This window comes from Bos grunniens, chromosome 3 (genome assembly GCF_055505025.1).
Source record: "Bos grunniens cultivar Pamir isolate PY7600 chromosome 3, Bosgru_T2T1.0, whole genome shotgun sequence".
NCBI classification, from domain to species: Eukaryota; Metazoa; Chordata; class Mammalia; order Artiodactyla; family Bovidae; genus Bos; species Bos grunniens.
In genome coordinates, this window is record NC_141167.1 from 1,607,602 (window position 1) to 1,627,717 (window position 20,116).

Consider the following 20,116-nt stretch of genomic DNA (forward strand, 5'->3'; position numbering starts at 1 on the left):
AGCCCAGCTGGATGTGATGGTCTCAGGAGGTGATGAGGTCACGAGGGTGGAGCCCTCAGGAATGGGATTGGTGCCTTTGGGAAAGAGACGCGGCGGGGGCTCCCGCATCCCTTCTACCAGGGAGGGCCCAGCAGCAGACAGTGGTCTGTGAGCCACGAAGCGGCCGTGCTGGCACCTGGACCAGGCGGGTTCCCGGAGGTCCACTTCCAGCCTCAGGACCTGCCCTTTGGAAGCCACCCCGCCTGGTGTTCTAACAGTCCCCCTCCCAGACAGGGGCAGTCCTGCACCCAGGAGCCGGGCAGGTGGGACGACTCCCGACCTGAGCTGCCCGCGTGCCCTGGCTGGGTCTCTGCCGAGCAGCCTACTTTCACCCTGTGGTCTGGGTCACAGTGAGAATTCACATTCCCTCCATAAATTAACTGAAACTTCAATCACAGCCGGACACAGCCGCGTGGTGAGAGGCAGGTGTGCTGGGAGGCAAAACCCGGGCCTCCGTCCCCTTTTTCTGGAGCCTGAATGTCTTTGGGGAGGGGAGGGTGGGATCAGTCAACCCCAGCCCCACCGAATGAGAACTCTCGGGAAAGAAGTTCTGGGGCGGGACATAGGGGGCGGGGTCTATTCCTGGGTGGAGCCTAAGGGGCGGGGCCTATTCACGGGCGGGGCCTGGGTGGGGGGCGGAGCCTAGAGCAGAGGAGGGGCGAAGTGGGCGGCTCCGACGGCCTGGCTTGGCGCCTCCACACTGAGGCTCCGACCTTGCTCACCCTCGAGGGCTGGCCTGTCCAGCCTGTCCCTGCCACATGTGGGACACCAGGCCAGGCCCAGCAAGCTGAGCAGTGCCGAGCACAGTGACTCCGGCCTCCCAGCGTGCGAGGCGCAGTGTGCAAGGCGGGGCTGGGGGTGTCCTTGAGACAGGACACAGCGTGACCACTCGGGCAGTCCACCCCCCTGTTCTCCAGAGAGCACCCTCCTGGTTACAGGGTCACAGCTGCATCCGCCTCCTTGCTGCCGGGTCTCCCTGCTCCCTTCTGGCCCTCACACCCTCCACGCTGGCACCCTGGCACCCTCTCTGTTGGAAGCCCTCCTGCTTCCTCCTTAGCCACGCCCCCCTCGAGTGTCCCTCGGAGTCCTGTCGTCACCCCCTCATCATGTTCAGAGTCCCCATGCTGGCCTACACCTGCCATTGCTGTCCCAACGCCCCCCGTGCCACCCTGGCCCTGGTCAATCTCCCCTTGGACCCCCCAGAGCAGCTCCCTGTCCTGACCCTCATCCAGCGTCCAGCCGGCAGCACATGGCGGGGCCCACGTGCACGGCGCTTCCCGCTCTTCTGAGGCACACCCTTCCCCACCTTCAGAGCAGCCCCTTCTCAGCCCTGCCCTCTTATCTGGCCCACTTCCCAGCCTCTCTCCTCTCCATTCGTCCATGGGGGACCCCAGAGTGCAGCCCTGTGAGGCTTTGGGTGCACATTTCAGAGTCCAGTGCCAGGCACAGGGCAGGTTTTATCTGCGCATACTGATAAACAAGTCAGCTCCATGGGCTTGTGTTCACCCTCAGGACGCAGCCTCGGAGCCAGTCAAGAGGCTCTAGCCAGCCCCCTACGTGGACAGCAGCCCATCCCCGCTCTGTGGTCTGACACCCAGCTCCCCACCACCTGCTGAGCCCCAGCGTTGCCTCCAGGGGGCAGTGGTCTCTGGACCTGGTGGGAGGGCTTGGTCTCTGGCACCTGATTCCCCAAGGGGACCAGCCCTGAAAGGTGACTCTGGGGCCCTCTGAGGCAGGGGTGAGGATGCAGCAGGCCAATGAGCCCGCCCTCCTCCAGTGAGTGTGCCACCAGCCTGAGCCCCGGGTCTCGTCTGTCCCTGGGTCTCTGTGAGGGGAGGTGCCCATGGCCAGCAGCACACGTCCTCCTGGAGTCAGAGCTGGGCCTTCGTGGCTGAGGTCAGAGGGCAGCACCAGCTGAGGAGGGTGGCTGGACCAGCTGTGCCGGGATGCTTTTCACTGCACACGGAGTGCGCTGGGACGGGGAGGCAGAGGGTCTGGCCCTCCCGGGTCACTTGCAGCTCAAGGTTGTCTTCCAAGGCGGTGCCCCTCTTCAGGAGTCCCAAGGGACCGGTGGTCAGGATTGAATCTGGTGGGGCAGACATTGTACTCTGCAGTTTCCGGGATTGGGGGCATGGAGGGCCAGGGCCCCACCTCCTCCTGTCCACCAGCTGCCGCTCTGGCCAGCAGAGAGCCCCAAGAGGAAATGGGGGCAGGGGCTGTGGCTGTGCTCTTGGCCGGCTGAGAAGCTCTGTGCTTGAGCCACAGAACGGATGGCTGCGCTTGATCTCCTTGGCACTGGAGCTGTGGTCAAGAGCACTGATGCTGCCAGCAGCCTTGGCCACCTAAACGGCTCCTCTGGTGGGCCATCTGAAGCGCCCCTGTGCCTGGCCCCAGAACAGCATGCCCGGTGCTAGCGGTGGGGGAATGGGGAGGCCTGTGCCTCCTGGCAGGAGAGGACCCTAGGGCCAGGCCGTGCTGGGAGGCCGTGGGTGGGGCACCTGCACGGGCAGAGGGGGGTTCCCACCAGCCGCGCTGACCGCCGTGCGGGTCCAGGGCCCTGCTGCACTGTGTCACAGCCAGGATGTCGATCTCCCTCAGGTTGGGGCTGGTGGCCTGGCAGGAAGGTGGGTTTGGCCTGGGGCTGTGCCCTGCCCGAGGCCTGTCTGCGCTCATTCTGCCCGAACAAATCTCCCTGTGTGTCCTGGGAGGCTGAGGTGGGACCTGGTCACCTGAGGCTGTCAGGAGCAGCTGCCCTGCGGCCCTGGCCTAGCACGAGCCCCAGGCGGCCTCCGGCCTGGACTCACAGTCCAGCTTTGTGCTGGTGCTGATCCGGCCACTCGATTCCCCGCCAGGCCCTCTGGCCGCAGTGGAGTGGACCGGTCCTGAGATCCATGGGGGTCTGGGCGTGGCAGGGTCCCGGAGCTTCCTCTCAAGCCGTGCTGATGACGCACCTGCTCCTGCAGGTGCTGGCCTAGTGGACACTCTGCAGGACCCCTTGCCAGGGGCCTCCCAGCCAGAGTGCCTCACCTCTCAGGCAGGATGCGGCTGGCTCAGCAGCAGTGGGCAGTGGCCGTTGCCTGGTTGACCACAGGAAGGAGGTTTCTGTCCAACTACGCCAGTCACGGCAGACCCAGAGCTGCAGGGAGGCAGACGGAGATGCTGGTCACCACCTGCGACGACATCGCTGCCCACGCTGCGGCCACTGTGGTCGTTCCCCAGGCGGCAGCCACAGACACCAAGGTCGACAGCCTGGGAGGGGGTGGGACGATGTGGAAGCCTCAGCGGGCTCAGGGTGGGGGTGCCCTGCTGGATGGACTTCTGGACCACAGGGGGAGGCCGCGCTGTTCTCTCCCCTCCCTTCCATCTTCCTCTCCTCCTCCCCCTCCATCTTTCTCTCCCTTCGCCCACCTCCATCTTCCCCTCCCCCTCCTCTCCCCCTCCCCCATCTTCCTCTCCCCCACCTCCATCTTCCTCTCCCCTCCCCCACCTCCGCCTTCCTCTCCCCTCCCCCACCTCCGCCTTCCTCTCCCCTCCCCCACCTCCATCATCCTCTCCCCCACCTCCATCTTCCTCTCCCCTTGCCCACCTCCATCTTCCTCTCACCTTCCCACCTCCATCTTCCTCTCCCCCTCCCCACCTCCATCATCCTCTCCCCTCCCCCACCTTCATCTTCCTCTCCCCTCCCCCACCTCCGCCTTCCTCTCCCCTCCCCCACCTCCATCATCCTCTCCCCCACCTCCATCTTCCTCTCCCCCTCCCCACCTCCATCTTTCTCTCCCCTCCCCACCTCCATCTTCCTCTCCCCTCCCGACCTCCATCTTCCTCTCCCCTTCCCACCTCCATCTTCCTCTCCCCCTCCCCACCTCCATCTTCCTCTCCCCCTCCCCACCTCCATCTTCCTCTCCCCCTCCCCACCTCCATCTTCCTCTCCCCCTCCCCACCTCCATCTTCCTCTCCCCCTCCCCACCTCCATCTTCCTCTCCCCTCCCCCTCCCCCATCTTCCTCTCCCCTTCCCCATCTTCTTCTACCCCCTCCTTCTATCTTCCCCTCCCCTCCCCCACCTTCCCCTCCCCTCCCCCACCTCCATCTTTCTCTAACTCTCCCCCTCCATCTTCCTCTCCCCTCCCCCACCTCCATCTTCCCCCCTCCCCCATCTTCCTCTCCCCCTCCCCCACCTCCTTCTCCCCCTCCCCCATCTTCCTCTCCCCCTCCCCCACCTCCATCTTTCTCTCCCCGCTCCATCTTCCTCTCCCCTTTCCCACCTCCATCTTCCTCTCCCCTTCCCCACCTTCATCTTCCTTTCCCCTCCCCACCTCCATCCTCCTCTCCCCTCCCCACCTCCATCTTCCCCTCCCCTCCCCACCTCCATCTTTCTCTCCCCTCCCAATTTCAGGTGCCAGCCTGGGGCTCTCTCACAACTTGGGTCAGGGTGCCTCCTCCCCTCACCTCAGGGGTTCCACCAGGGGCCCCTCCAGACTGTGGACCTACCACCTCCTCTGCCCAGTGGGATAGGGGCCCCAGCCCTGGAGCAGTGGCACCCTGCCAGGCAGGGGGTCTTTGGAGGCCTTTTCTGAGCCTCTCCAGCCAAGGCTTCATCAGATCAGCTCAGGACCTTTGCTGGTCCACCCCTCCACCCTATTACCCCATCGGCCCCGGACCACATGACTCCTGGGAGGCACTCCTCCCGTAGCCCTGGGTGTGGGGCCCCAAACTCCTCTGGCTGGAAGAGCTGGTCCTGGTCCTTCCTCGAGAACCCCTGATCTCCGCCCGCTCTCGAGGACCCTCTAAAGGGCCAGAAGGGGTCCCAGGCTGGCCCTTGGGGTTCCCGGGTGGCAGGAGAGCAGGAGGGACCTGGGCCTGGGGGAGAGCAGGCTGAGCCATCACCTGTCTGTCTGTCAGTCTCTCTGCCCCTCCTCCCGGCTCTGCCCTCGTGCTCTCTCCTCGTTCCCTGGAGGCTCCTTCTGTCTCACTCTGCTAACCGTCTTCCTCACTCTCGTCCTGTCCCCGTCACTGTCCCCCCTTTCTTCCTTCCACACTACCCACCCCTGAGCTCTCACCCCTGTTCTCTCTTGCTTTCTCCCCATCTGTCTCTCCTTCTCTCCCATCTCTCACTTTTTCTCTGTCCCAGAGACTGTCTCTGTCTACAGCAGCTCCTAACACCCAGGCTGAGGCCTTAGATGGCTCCTGGGACTCCTCCACTTCTGGCCCTTGTAGATGCCGTGTCACCTGCTGACACAGAAGTTAACTGTCTCCCCACCTCTCCCTACACCTGAACTTGGAGCTCAGGACCAGCTGCTCACACTCAGGCCTGGGCCAGGCCTGGGACTGACAAGGCAGCTGAGGACCAGCCCTCCCTGGCGGCAGCCCCCGAGATGATGGGGAGTGGGCCAGGGTGGGAAGCAGCTGGCAGGGCCCGTGGAGAGCCCCCAAGTGGAAAGCCCTAGAAAGCCACCTGGGAGACGCCCCAGGCGCTCCACCTCCCACTACGCGGCCGTGGGTGGCACAGAGCCCCAGCGGAGCCCTTTATTCTGGCCCCTGTGGGGCAGTAGCAGAAGACTGGCCATCAGAGCCTCAGGCACCCGGCAGACACCCCCGTCCCAGTGCCCCAGGTGTGCCAGGCTCTGGACACAGCAGGGTCCCTGGGCTTGGCCCTGCTCAGGCCCCATTCCTCCTGTGCCCATCCTGTCCCTCTTCTGCCCCGGGGGTGGGGGTGTTGCCTCCCCAGGCTCCATGCCCAGGTTGTCCTGCTGAGTTGAGCCTCCTGAGAGTGTCCACAGTCCACGGCCCACAGCGAGTTCAGGACAGATCGTGGGGCTCCTTGTCTCTGGTCACTGTTCCCCCTGGGAGGGGAGCCCATGGCTCACCTCCTAGGTCAGGGTCATGGTCACACTGTCCTTGCTCTTGTGGGCCTTGGCTCTGGGGGATGTGGTTGACACAGACGCCTCCTGGAACTCCTTGGCCATGAAGTAGTAGCAGATGGCATCTAGGCAGCAGTTGGCGTCTGAGAGTCTGCTCGTGATCTGCATGGCCACCTTAATGGCGCAGGTCTGCAGGCCCAGGGCCACGCGCATGGTCAGCACCATGTGGAAGGGCAGGAAGCAGACCACGAAGACGGCCAGGTTCGCCAGGACCATGCGAGAGGCTTTCTGCGTGGCTTCCGCCTGGCCCGGGTTAGCCTCGGGCCTCTGGGTCAGGGCGGTCACCACCTGCAGAGAGCAGAAGACCAGCACGGCCAGCGGCAGGTAGAAGCCCAGCAGCGAGAAGACCCCGGTGTAGGTGCTCCGCCCGGAGCGGACGGCGAAGCAGAAGCCACCGTCCTGCACGTCCAGGAACCAGCGGAGCACCAGGGAGCCGAGGACCACGGCCCAGAGCGCGGTGCACACAGCCGCGGCCCGGCCGGGGGAGCGGAGCCTGCGGGCACGCAGCGGGTGCCGCACGGCCACGTAGCGGTCCACGGCGATGGCCGTGACCAGGCTGATGCTCATGTACCTGTTGAGCAGGTAGACGGCCTGGGAGATCTGGCAGAGCGGCGTGTCCTTGGAGGTCTGCTTCTGGAAGTACAGGAAGGAGGGCAGGGCGCAGAGCAGGCAGAGGTCGGCCACGGCCAGGTTGGCCATGTAGATGCGGGTCTCTGTCCACCGCGGCAGGCGCCAGCACAGCACCCAGAGCGCCAGGCCGTTGAGCAGCAGGCCGAGCGCCAGGAGCCCGCCCATGTACGTGTAATAGACTGGGTTGGCATCCCAGGAGCTGCAGTTGCTGCTGTTCATGATCCCGGGGCTGCAGAAGGGGAGCAGGGTGTGAGATGGGTAGGCCAGCCGGGGGAGTCTGACCACCCCCACCTCAAGAACCCCAAGTTCACCTGCCCAAGGACACCCCAAGAAGCCCCGAGGCACCCTCTAGGCCATCTGTGGGAAACCAAGGCCTTCCGAGGCCCGTGGGCCTGAGATGGCTCAGGGAGCCAGCCTGGGGCTGGACCCAGGTCCCTGTGCCTGAGCCTGCCTCTGCAGGGACCTGCTGGCTGCCGGGCAGAAAGGACACCCCCAGCCCCAGCCACGCCAGCTCCACCCGCTCTCAGACCCCAGGGGCCCCACTCCACCAGCTCTCAGTATGGGGACCCAGGGGTGGCCAGCCTCGCCCCAGCCCAGTGCCATGCTCACCAGGGGAGGCTCAGAGGCAACTGCGAGACAGGGATCCCAGGAGCCCTGGAGTCTGAAAGCGGGTAGACTGAGGGGCCCGTGGGGTCCCAGCGTGGCTCACTGCCCCCCTGCATGTCTTCCGCAAACCTGGCTGCAGGAGGCACCCGCGTCTGACGCACTCCTGCACCTCAGCAGGGCGGGCATCTCTCGACCGGGCCCTTCCTGGCTACTGAGGTCCAGGGCAGCAGGGGCCACAGCTCGGGCCTCCAGAGAAGTCCAGCCCCCCTCTCTCTCCTGTGCTGTGTCCTCTTGCTGGGGGGATGGTGGCTGGGTGCTCTGGTTCCCAGCCTCCCTCCCTCCTCCCCTCCGAGAGCCTCCCCGGCTGCCCTCAGGCCCACCTAGCCTGGCCTGATGCCCCACCTGGTTCGAGAGTCCCCTTGAGTTCCCCGTGGTCAGGGCTGCCCTGTGGTTCTGGCGGCCTTGGGGTGTTGCTGGGTGACCTCCACCCAGTCGTTGTCAGAAGCTCCCACACGGCCTCACCCTCCACACCTCTCGCTTCCCTGCGCACGCTCCATGACAGCCCAGGACTGCCAGGACCAGCTCACCAGCCTGGGGATGGACTTGGTCAGAGGTCTGATGTTCCTGGTGTGGCACCCTGAGCTGGGTGGCACCCGGAGGCATGGGTGTCAGACGTGTGGGACCATGGAGCAGGCCTGTGTGAGTGGCAGGCACCCTTCGGACCCCCTCCCACCCCTCACCTTGCTTCCTCCGGCTGGAAGGGCCTGGAGGGGTGGGGGGAGAGGCCTTCCTTCCTCCATGAGCACCGGGCCCCCTGGGGGCTCCCTGACCTTCAGGCGAGGTCGAGAAGGGGGTTCAGTCCGTCGGGGGGTGGAGTCTGCTCCCCTGCCCCCGCTCACACACAGGAAGGGAAGAAACATCCAGAGGCGGGGGTATCAGGCTCACGGTGCCGGGGGTGGGAGTGGGCGCTCATTGCCTGAGACACAGCCCCCTGGGAGTGTCCAGGCCACAGTCCATTAGGGGAGCTGGAGCACAGACCGCAGCGAGTAGCGGCGGAAATATTCCACCAATTGTCCCGGTGAATCCCTTCTGAATTTTAAGTGCCCATTTGCCAGCAATTCAAGCTTCACGAATGCTTCCGACGTGTGTGAAACCTCTCTCCTCATGTTTGAAGGACTGCGCTTGTTCACCCCTTGTTCTGTGGCCCCAGGCCCGTGCCATGCGGCTCCCCAGACTCCAGAACCCACTGGGGCAACTGCTGGGGTCCTCCCTGCCTGCCTGTCTGCCCCTGGCCCAGAACACCCGAGCCTGCTGGGAGCACGGGGTGATTCTGCCACATGTGCGCCTCCGGGCTGTCTCCCCACCCAGGCGGGGTCCAGGACGGCCCCTCGCTACTTGGGGCAGTGAGGCCTGCTGCAGCGGTCACCCAGGCGCTGCCCGGGACGGCAGGGGGAGGCAGGCCTGTCCCTCACGGGATGCCCTGCACCCGGACGGCTGTCTCGGGGCTGTGTCCTGCTCCACACTCGTGGGTGTGTTAACTTTCAGTTAACAGCCTCGTGTGGCCCAATATTTGGAGAGAGCAAGTTAAAAAAGCTAGCTGCCATCTTTACGTTTTCCCCTTTATAATGACTGATAACTGTCAGGGAGAAGGACATCAACTCTGCGAGATTATCAGGGTGCACGCGAGCCTTGCAGGAAATGCCCTGCTCGTGGGGCCTCTCCCTGGGGGTGGAAAAGGTTTGGGGGGGTCAAGTCCCATGGTCCAGCTCAAACAGCATGGGGTTCCCAGAAGCCATGACAACCCACTCAGGTCCTGCCTACCCCAGGCGAGGGCGCGGGGCCCCTGGGCAGGGGTGGGCGGCGGCTGGGGCTCAGAGAGCTCAGCTGTGGGGGCACCGCCACTTCCTGCTGGGGGAGGCGGCCCCTGGAGAAGGGCGGCACCCCAGAGGCTCCGCTTCCTGCTCCCACCGTGGTGGCGGGTCAGTCCGCTCCCCCAGCGGGGTGGGAAGCCACCCTCGCTGCGGCGCTGAGGTGCCTTTGTCAGTCCCACACCCTAAGTGGGATCTGGGGCAGAGAGTGGACTGCTGACCCCCGTTGTCTGGGCGCCGAGGAGTCCTCTGGAGCTGGGAGCCCAACTTAGAAATAGCCCAGGACCTCGGACAGGTTTCACAAAGCCGCGTTCACTGTGCTAGGGCCCCCCTCAGACCCCTCCCTTCTAGCTTCAGACACTGGTCTCAGCCCACGAGAGACTTCAGAGACTCGAGTGAGGGGGACCAGGCCCCAGGAGTCACCCCAAGTTCCTCTGCATCGCTGCCCATGAGGGACGTCCCGGTGCCAGACCATCAGCCCCTACAGGATTCTCCTACAGGTTACCCGCCGAGGTTCAGAACCCTGGCACAGCCTTCGCCTGCTGAGACCCCCTCACCCTCACCCTCTGAGACGCCCTCACCCTCACCCCTGAGACCCCGTCATGGCCCTCACCCTCTGAGACCCCATCACCCTTACCCTTTGAGACCCTGTCACGGCCCTCACCCCTGAGACCCCGTCACCCTCACCCCTGAGACCCCCTCACCCTCACACTCTGAGACCCCCTCACCCTCACCCCTGAGACCCCGTCACGGCCCTCACCCTCTGAGACCCCCTCACCTTCACCCTCTGAGACCCCGTCACCCTCACCCCTGAGACCCCGTCACGGCCCTCACCCTCTGAGACCCCCTCACCTTCACCCTCTGAGACCCCGTCACCCTCAACCCTGAGACCCCGTCACCCTCAACCCTGAGACCCCGTCACGGCCCTCACCCCTGAGACCCCCTCATCCTCACCCCTGAGTCCCTGTCAAGGCCCTCACCCTCTGAGACCCCGTCACGGCCCTCACCCCTGAGACCCCATCACAGCCCTCACTCCTGAGACCCCCTCACCCTCACCCCTGAGACCCTATCACGGCCCTCACCCTCTGAGATCCTGTTACAGCCTTCACCCTCTGAGAACCCGTCACGGCCCTCACCCGAGACCCCGTCACGGCCCTCACCCTCTGAGACCCCGTCACGGCCCTCACCCCTGAGACCCCATCACGGCCCTCACCCTCTGAGACCCTGTCACGGCCCTCACCCTCTGAGACCCCATCACCCTTACCCTTTGAGACCCCGTCATGGCCCTCACCCCTGAGACCCCGTCACCCTCACCCTCTAAGACCCCATCACCCTCACCCCTGAGACCCTGTCACGGCCCTCACCCTCTGAGATCCTGTTACAGCCCTCACCCTTTGAGACCCCGTCACGGCCCTCACCCCTGAGACCCCATCACGGCCCTCACCCTCTGAGACCCCATCACGGCCCTCACCCTCTGAGACCCTGTCACGGCCCTTACCCTTTGAGACCCCGTCACGGCCCTCACCCCTGAGACCCCATCACGGCCCTCACCCTCTGAGACCCTGTTACAGCCCTCACCCTCTGAGACCCCATCACGGCCCTCACCCTCTGAGACCCTGTCACGGCCCTCACCTTCTGAGACCCCGTCACGGCCCTCACCCTCTGAGACCCCCTCACCCTCACCCTCTGAGACCCCGTCACCCTCACCCTCTGAGACCACATCACGGCCCTCACCCTCTGAGACCCCCTCACCCTCACCCTCTGAGACCCCCTCACCCTCACCCTCTGAGACCCCGTCACCCTCACCCTCTGAGACCCCGTCACGGCCCTCACCCTCTGAGACCCCATCACGGCCCTCACCCTCTGAGACCCCATCACCCTCACCCTCTGAGACCCCGTCACGGCCCTCACCCTCTGAGACCCCATCACCCTTACCCTTTGAGACCCTGTCATGGCTCTCACCCCTGAGACCCCGTCACCGTCACCCTCACCCTCTAAGGCCCCATCACCCTCACCCCTGAGACCCTATCACGGCCCTCACCCTCTGAGATCCTGTTACAGCCCTCACCCTCTGAGACCCTGTCACGGCCCTCACCCTCTGAGATCCTGTCACGGCCCTCACCCTCTGAGACCCTGTCACCGTCACCCTCTGAGACGCTGTTACAGCCCTCACCCTCTGAGATCCTGTTATAGCCCTCACCCTCTGAGACCCTGTCACGGCCCTCACCCTCTGAGACCCCGTCACGGCCCTCACCCTCTGAGACCCTGTCACCGTCACCCTCTGAGACGCTGTTACAGCCCTCACCCTCTGAGATCCTGTTACAGCCCTCACCCTCTGAGACCCCGTCACCCTCACCCCTGAGACCCCGTCACGGCCCTCACCCTCTGAGACCCTGTCACCGTCACCCTCTGAGACGCCGTTACAGCCCTCACCCTCTGAGACCCCCGGCCCCTGCAGGCACTGACCTGACTCGCTGGTTCCCTCCTGAGCTGCTGACGCCTCGACAGGTCCTGCCGAAGGGCTGGTGGGGAAGCGGGGCCGGGTGAGCCGGGTCCCCGCACCGTCCTGACTGCACCCTCAGCGCTGGCAGGCAGTGGGCGGGCTGATGGCAGTGACAGCCCGTGGGGCTCCCCACCGCCTGTGCCAGCCCAGACCAAGGCTGCCTGGGGGACTCCTGGGAGAGGAAGTGGGAGGCCAGCGGCCGCCTCTGTTGACACCCCAGAGAAGCAGTGGTCTTTCTGGAGACAGCAGAGCCAGAGGTCGAGACCTCCCGTGGTGCAGAGGCACCTTCCCCGTCATCTCCCGGGCGGGGCCCCTGTGTCTGCGGTCAGTGCCCCCACCCTCCCCCGCGTCCTGGCAGGAAGGCCCTGCACCTTCGCACGCACAGCAGCATAGCACAGCCCACTCCGGGTGGGCTTCCTGCTGCTCTGCTCCAGTGCCTGACTCCCCCCGCCCCTCCACCAGCTAGCCTCCTCACCGCCCCTCTGCGGAAGCTGTCCTTGCAGACCACCCCCTCCCCTTCTAGAATGTTCTCTCTGTGGCTCCTCCAGGCCCTCCTGGAGTTGTGTTCCCTCCCCTCTGAGCTCAGGGCCCCAGACCCTGCTCAAAGGGACCGCTCCGCCCTCCCCTTGCATCTGAGGACAGCGCCTTGTCCCCTCGGCTTGGGCCATCCGCACCTGACCTCAGTACCTCTCCCTGCATGGCCTGCGAGGGGCTGGGGCAAGTTCGACCCCACCCTGCCCGTTTCCACAGGCAGAACCTAGGGCTCCATGAAGGGGACCGGCTGGCCTCCTGACTCGGGAACCAGGGACCCTGCCCTGAGGAGGGGATTGGGCTCACCCTGCAGACCAGGCTGGAGGGTCCCACTGGCTCCTCCCCTACCGTCCCTCCTCTCTGACCATCTCCTCCCCACCAGCCCCCAGCCTCCACAACCCTCCGCGCCCCTCTGCAACCTGGCGTTCAGCCATAGACCTTCTGAATTTTTCCCGTGCCCTGGTCCTGGCTTGTGGCCGGGACCCCTCCTGCTCCTGCACAGGGCAGGGCCTCACAAGTCCCATTCACGGGTCAGCAGGGCCCAGCGGAGGAATCAACTGGGTGGCCAGCGCCTGGGAACAAGCAGAGTCTTGGCCAGAGCAGACGCGTGTAAACATGAGTGGCTGCGGCCTGGAGTGGGGTGCAGCCCCCCCGCCGCCCCACCCCATAGCCCTTCCCTCCACTGGCCCTGCAGCCGACTCACCATCCCCCCACCGTGGAGGGAGGGCAGGGCTGGGTCCTTTCCTCCAGGTCCACTGGGTTCCCTGGGGTCCAAGAGGGCTGGCCCCACCAGGCTGGCTTCAGAGTCCAGACCAGACCCATTCCCGCTGCCGGGTGGGCTCAGAGCCCTAAGGCGCCCTCTGCAGAGCAGGGCAGGCAGGGCCCCGCGGCCCCGCTGCTGCTGCAACCTCAGGCTCAGACAGGGCTCCGTCTCCGAGGTCCCCACCCTCACTGCTCAGCGCCCCTGGCCCCAGCACCCACCTCTCCTGCTTCACACCTGCCCGAGAGCCTGTGTGGCAGCCTGTGGAGGGTAGGGGTCCAAATGCGGGACTGAAGGCAGGGGGCTCCTTCTGCCCTGGGGTCTTGGCCCTTCACCCCTTGAAATAGTTGGAGTTTGAGAGAAAATACTGCTGGCAATGCTGCAGGAGGTTGGCATCCCTGCCCTGTCCAGATGAACCTCTTCCAGGGAAGTGCCCGGGAGGCGGGGTCGCTCCCTAGGAGGCTGCTGGGTGTGCCCAGGGCCCCCATCCCCATCCCCATGCTTGGCCCTGGGAACCGCGCTGCCTCCAGGACCCCTTTCCTCCACCACCGCCACCCCCAGTCTCCTCACCTGGGGTGGGAGGGGTGTCCCCGCCATCAGGGGCCAGAGGCGGGGGACTCCTGGCCCAGGTCCAGGAGTCCTGAGACCCGCCCAGAATGAGGGCAAAGGACCCTGAGGACACCCAGGTGGGATGTCACGAGCCTCGCAGTGTGGCCACTGGCCGAGGGCCTTCACGCCTCAGCGGTCCTCCCCAGGGCTCCGTGACTGTGTGCCCACTCTGGCCTGGCTCTACACTGGTCTGCCCCCTTCCGTGCCCACCTAGCTGCCTCACTCGTAGGCACCACACTGGATACGGCTGGCAGGGCGTTGGGGAGATGGCCCTGGGGGACGCACCCGGCACAGGGGGACCCTACACTCACCTCGTGGGGTTCACGGAGGGCAGGTCAGGACGGGAGGCTTCCAGAAGGAGGCAGCCCTGAAGCCGGACCCGGGAGGTGGGCGGAGCGGAGTGGGGAAGGGCTTCCTGCAAGATGGAAGGGCGGGAGCCGCGGTGCCTCTGCGCTGGAAGGCGAGGCTGGAGGCGGGGCGGGCCGGCCTCGCTTTCACAATCTGGGCACAGCTGGGCGGAGGGGGGCAGCGCTGTTCGCGGGGAGACGTGGCCACTAGTGTGGGCGCAGGGGCTCCCGTCACCGCCCACCGCAGCCTGAGGCAAAGGAGCGCTGGTCCTACCGGCCGCCTTGTCTGACACTGCTTCTCCGCTGCTCCTGGACCTTGCCTTGTCTCCGATGTATTGCACGGGAAGACAGTTTACCCTGATTACTGACCGCGGGCCCTTAGATGTAGGGGTGGGGGCAGCACCTCGCTGGCCTCGCCCAGCCCCAGCCCTGCCCCAGTCACCTCGGGGAGGGGGCCGAGGGCACCCCGGGGGCCGGGCCTCTGGGCCTCAGGCTCAGCCTTCTGTTGCTGCCAGCACTTTCTGTTCCCCTCTTCTCAAAACCGGGCTGGGAAACACCCCCGCCACCACCGCTGGTCTGGCCCCAAACCGGCCTGGGGCCTGTTATTCGCCTGCTGTCACTGTAGTGGGCAAGGCAGGGGTGACTATGGGACACCACTCGGGGGGTGGAGGAGGAGGGGGGACACCCGTGGAGGCTGCCGGGGGTGGGGACACTGCTGGGGGAAGAGACGGGAGGGGAGGGCATGCAGCTCGTCCCACCCACGACTGACACAACGCACAGCTCCCCCCACCCCGGGCTCACCCCTCACCCCTGGGACCATCCTCACTCCAGGCTCAGCCCTCACCCTCACCCCACCCCAGGCTCAGCCCTCACCCCTGGGGGCCATCCTCACCTGACCCCGGCCTCATCCCTGGGACCATCCTCACCCCAGGCTCAGCCCTCACCCCTGAGGACCATCCTCACCCCAGGCTCACCCCTCACCCCTGGGGACCATCCTCACCCCACCCCAGGCTCACCCTTAACCTCAGGGGCCATCCTCACCCCAGGCTCACCCCTCACCCCTGGGGACCATCCTCACCCCAGGCTCACCCCTCACCCCTGAGGACCATCCTCACCCCAGGCTCACCCCTCACCCCTGGGGACCATCCTCACCCCAGGCTTAGCCCTCACCCCTGAGGACCATCCTCACCCCAGGCTCACCCCTCACCCCCGGGGGCCATCCTCACCCCACCCCAGGCTCACCCTTAACCTCAGGGGCCATCCTCACCCCAGGCTCACCCCTCACCCCTGAGGACCATCCTCACCCCAGGCTCACCCCTCACCCCCGGGGGCCATCCTCACCCCACCCCAGGCTCACCCTTAACCTCAGGGGCCATCCTCACCCCAGGCTCACCCCTCACCCCTGAGGACCATCCTCACCCCAGGCTCAGCCCTCACCCCTGGGGGACCATCCTCACCCCACCCCAGGCTCACCACCCACCCCTTGGGACCATCCTCCCCGCCACCTCACAGGAAAATGAGGCCCCATCTTGAGGAAACACCATTGAACTCTACCCCAGACCTGAAGACGGCAGGCCCTGTTCCCCTGGGCTGTCTGCCCCCCCGACACTGTCCTGAGCCGCCAGGCCGGCCTCAGGGACCCGAGGAAGGCAGGGTACTGGACTCTTTCCAGCCAGGCTGCTCGCTCGCCCCTCCTCCCTGGGGTCCCCCCACGGCAGCCGCTCCACCTCCAGGCGCGTCCCTCTGGGGGTCTGGGCCCTCCATTGGCTGTTTCTTCCTGGACTCGCACCCTCCATCTTCCTGCAGGCCGGTCCCTCATGAAGGGGAAGTTGGATGAGCCCAGCTCTGCCTCCAGCCCCCCAAGGGACCCCGCAGGCCTGAGCTGTCGAGAGCCACCTGGTGACGGTGTCCCCTGTGAGTGGACGGCGGGGAACAGCCAGCATGGGCAGGGGCCGGGGGCCGGCTTCTGTCCTTGGGCCCATCACCGTGCCTTGGCTGGACTCCTGCCTGCTGGACGCTCACTCCCGAGTCACCGGCTGAGGTGACACAGGGGACAGGACTCTGCTGTAAGATCAGGTGGCCTCGGTCCCCGTGGGGCAGGCTGCCCGGGCGTCTCTGTACTAGACCCGCTATTTTGACATACAGTTGAACTTTTCCACAAAACAAGTTTATAAAAATGGAGAAGCGGTGTGCAGCGGGGGTCGGCAGTGGGTGGGCGGTGAACTGGCCCCTCAGCCCCGGGATGTGGCTGCCTGGCTGCAGCTCTTTGGTGTGACACGCCCTCCCTCCACTCGAGACTTGTCCTGTGTGAGGCTCACCCTGCCACCACCGCAGGCCCTCGGATGTGACCTGTGACTCATCTCCACGCACTGACCACCGGCCTATCAGATGGGACTGCCGCGGAAGTGGTTGAGGGGCAGGGAGAGCCAAGGCCTCAACCCGACCGTGGGGGTGGAGGGCCGGGTACGGGCACAGCCCCAGCAGCTCTGCCACCCGCCTCCTCGCCTCCTCGGTGAGAAGTGCAGGGCGCCAGGGACCCCACCTCCCACTCCGCCCCCACCGGGCTGGGGGCAGGGACCCCCACGGCCGGTGCCGGGGGCCCTCCCAGGAACCCTCCAGCCCCTGCAGCGGCCGCCTCCACCGCTCCAGGAAGCACTCTGCGGCCTGAAGCCTGCCTGCTCAACCGCCCGCCCCACACTGTCCATCGTTCAGCACCTGTGGCTGAGCGGGGAGCAGGCTGGGGGCCAGAGAGCAGGACCTGGCTGTGCCCGGGGCGGGCTATTCCCACACAGGCTCCTGCTCCGGCTCCCGCTCCAGGGGCGGAGTCCGGGGAACACAGCCAGGCCCAGGGGAGCAACCAGGCTCGGGAAGGCCGTGGAGGATGCGCAGCCACGCTGCCTGCCCGCTCGGGGCCTCTGGCTTGCACTGCGCCCTGGGCCCTCCTGCCGGTGAGCCCACGAGGGGCAGGTGCTGAGGGGCCCAGGGACGACCGCTCTGTTTCCAGAAAGGAGCCGCTCACCCGGGCAGCGGAGCCCGCGGTCCTCTGGTCAGACGACCAGCGCACCAGACGCCCTCCAGGCTCTGGACTGCCGCTGCGCCTGTGACCGCCGCTCAGGCCAGGGGCCTGGTGGCCAGAGGGCACATGTCCAGGGCGCGTACTCCCAGTCCTGCGCCCGGGGCGGGCAGCCCTGTGCTCTTACCACACGCTTCCCCGAGGCCCCCAGGCCCCTCGTGCTTCCAGGCAGACCCCCTCAGCCCTACTGTCCTCTGTAGCCCCTGCCACAGCCCTTCGCCCTGGACCCCAGGGTGCCCGAGAGAGGCCGAGCCAAGCATGCCCAGTCCTTTCCCAGCTGGGGGGCTTGTCCCAGGGAGAGAAACCGCACAGCTGGGGCCCCTGAGCGGTTGTGAGGCTCTGCTGGCCTGGCCTGGCTGCCCCCAGGGTCACCTCCGGCTCCCCCTTGGGGAGTAGTTGGGCCTGAGAGGTGGACCTGTCGTTCTGGCCCACAGAATCGGACCCACAGGCTGGGCAGGGGGGCCCCGGGCTTCCCAGTGCCTGGTCCTTGCACCCCATCCTGCCAACAGTAGCGTTACTCAGGGGCCAGGGCCAGGGGCAGCTCTCCTCCTGCAAACCCACCTCAGACGCCACGGGCAGGCAGAGCCCAGACGGGGACACGTGAGCACCACCCCGCCTCCCTGGCCTGGCTGGGCTGAGGCAGAGGTGCCCGGCGGCTCATGGGGCCTCCTCCAGGGTGGCTGCCAGGCTGCCCGCTCTGCCTCCTGCTCTGAAGCCTGGGATCCCCCACAGCCCCCCACAGTGGTGAGGAGCTGGTATGGCTGGCCGCAGGTTCCTGCCTCCCCCAGGGCCTCCTTCCCCTTTCTCTGCCTGGGGTTTGTCTGCCTGGAAGGACCACGGCCCCACACCAGCCCCCCTCCTGGGGACACCGCCTCCCTGCGGCCTCCGACCACCAGCACCCACCTGGTCTCGGGCCTCCCTTCCCAGCAGAGATGGCCATCTGGGCCTGCCCCGTCCAGGCAGCCCCTGCCCACTCTCTGCCCCCCTTCCTCTCCAGGCACCCACTCCCTGCAGGGGTCCCTGCAGCCCGACAGCGGCTCCCAGGCCCTGCTCCCCGGTGGCAACCTCAGGCTGGGGAGTCTGGTGGGCAGAGAGCAGGCATGTGCCTCACGCATGTCATCCTCACCTTGAAGTCAGCAACCAGGTTCAGACCACCCCGGGGCTCTGTCTCTCCACGAGGGGGTCCTCCGCCCCTGCCCCCAAGGGCAGGCGGCCTCCAGTTCAGGCTGGTATGAGCCAGTCTGTCTGGGGAGAGCCCAACTTGATCAGCACCCCAGCGATGCTGAGGCAGGAGGCCCTCTGGAGGGTGGGCAAGATGCCGACCGGTAGAGCGACAGCTGGACGGTTCACAGAGAAGGAGGTGGAAACGGCTCGAAAGAGGGCCCTCAGTGTGTAGGGAGCGGGAGCCCTGTCTCCCGTCAGGTGGGCCAGAGCCAAATCTGACAACCACCCATGGGGGGAGGACACCCTTGGACACTCTCCTCTGACCTCTAACCCCCCGGAGGGGCACTGGGCAGCATCCAGCTTTGACCCCATAACCCCACCTCTGGGAATCTCCTCCACGGATGGACGGCGGACCTAGGGAGAGGGTGCAGGAGAGGCTGACCTGCAGTGCTGCAGGGCAGCGACAGCCTGGACCCCGCTCAGACAGCTGTCCACGGGCCTGGGTGGTGTGGCGTCTGTCCCGTCCCCACCACGCAGAACTGGGCAGTTGCAAAAAGGGAAGAGAAATGTCTTTGTAGACGAGTGTACGGTTGTCTCCAGGATATACAGCAAGTGAAGAAAGGATGCTGATGCTCATGTATTTATGCAGGAGCAGAAGGCTGTGTTTTCACAGATGGGAGAGTAAGCCATAGCATTTGTTTAAAATTAAATTGCTACCCACAGGGACTAGGCAGAAAAGAGGCGAAGGGGGAGAGGGACCGAAACTGGACCTCGGTGAATATTTTGTTTGTAGATTTGGCTTTGGAACCAGGTAAATATTTATGCAATTACTAAATTAAATTACATTATATTTTAAAAGGGATTCTTGAACTTGAAAGCAAGGTGAAGACAATTAATTTGCAAGATCAGTTGGTAGCATAACCCTACCAAATTCTTCCAAGTGATTTTAAAATCCAGTATTTCGATTGTACATCCTTACAACCTGACAACAAAGAGAATGGCTAAAACGTTCCATTGTGTGTAATCACCTTCCAACTATTTTAAAGACACTGTTTTTCCTGTACGTCTGTGTAACTCAATGATTTTTGTAAAAGTGCATCTTAAATTATTTTCAGTAACCATGTTGTTGATAAGAGTGTGAGGTTTTTATTTTGAGACTGTTGTGCTATGGGATAAAGCAAGTGAATAATTGTGTTGGGTATTGTTGAGACGTCCGCTGTAGGATAAAGGTGTATCATCAATAAAACTTAGTGAAAACCAAGCAGATCTGGGGCTTCCCTGGTGGCCTAGTAGTAGACAGTCCACCTGCCAGGCAGGAGACACAGGTTCGATCCCTGGTCTGGGAGAATCCCAGGTGCCTCAGAGCAATGGAGCCTGTGTGCTGCAAACATTGAGCCTGATCTCTAGAGCCGGGGAGCCACAACTCCCAAAGCCCATGCACCACAAAGCCCGTGCTCCGAAAAAATAAACCATCGTAACGAAGCCCACGCTCCATACCGGAGGGTAGACCCACTCGCCACAGCTAGAGAAAAGCCTGTGCAGCTGTGACGACCCAGGACAGCCAAAAACAAACAAGGACAAAAATCTACTTGAAAAAGAAAAAAAGCCAGCAGGCCTGAATTTGAGTGAAGAGTATTGGTTTGTACTCGAACTGTGTCTTATCTTAAAGATAAAGCTTCTTGGTTCTGACTGCTGATAAGGCTTAGAAACCAACATGCCTAACAGCCAGATTGTGGTCTCTGGCTAGCGTTTCTCATGAGGAGGAAGGGGGCCCGCAGAGAGAAGTAGATGCTTTTAGGTCTGGGTTGCGGAACAGATAAGATGCACCCAGAATGGCTTTTCATACCAGAAAGCAAAGCAGATCAAGACAGTCGCCAACATCAAAGGGACTCGAGAGCCAAAGCAAGCTCACTCCCCGTGGCCAAAGACAGGATCATCTAGTGTCCATAAGGAGAGTGATTTTTAACAGATTGAAACACAGTGTTCACATCCATGAATTTTCAACTGTACTTAAAAAAAAAAAAAAAGTTGCTTCATGAAGTTGTCCCGCCAAACCCCCCAAATCAC

General features: G+C 64.4%; 1 protein-coding gene across 5 annotated transcripts; it reads right to left on the bottom strand.

Annotated features, from left to right (window-relative positions):
* Positions 1 to 1,477: 1,477 nt before the first annotated feature.
* Positions 1,478 to 13,914, bottom strand: GPR35 (G protein-coupled receptor 35). Of its 5 annotated transcripts, XM_086374945.1 has the most exons (4): positions 13,777 to 13,914; positions 11,529 to 11,584; positions 5,905 to 6,817; positions 1,478 to 3,175 (listed from the first exon to the last, which is right to left on the bottom strand). In XM_086374945.1, the coding sequence occupies exon 3, from the start codon at positions 6,805 to 6,807 to the stop codon at positions 5,908 to 5,910; it is 900 nt and encodes a 299-aa protein (XP_086231071.1). In that variant the 5' UTR covers positions 6,808 to 6,817; positions 11,529 to 11,584; positions 13,777 to 13,914; the 3' UTR covers positions 1,478 to 3,175; positions 5,905 to 5,907. The 5 variants fall into 5 exon arrangements, with proteins under 5 accessions (XP_086231071.1, XP_086231080.1, XP_086231056.1 ...); XM_086374954.1 differs by lacking the exon at positions 13,777 to 13,914 and having other exon boundaries at positions 11,529 to 11,785; XM_086374930.1 differs by lacking the exon at positions 1,478 to 3,175 and having other exon boundaries at positions 5,535 to 6,817.
* Positions 13,915 to 20,116: the final 6,202 nt, after the last annotated feature.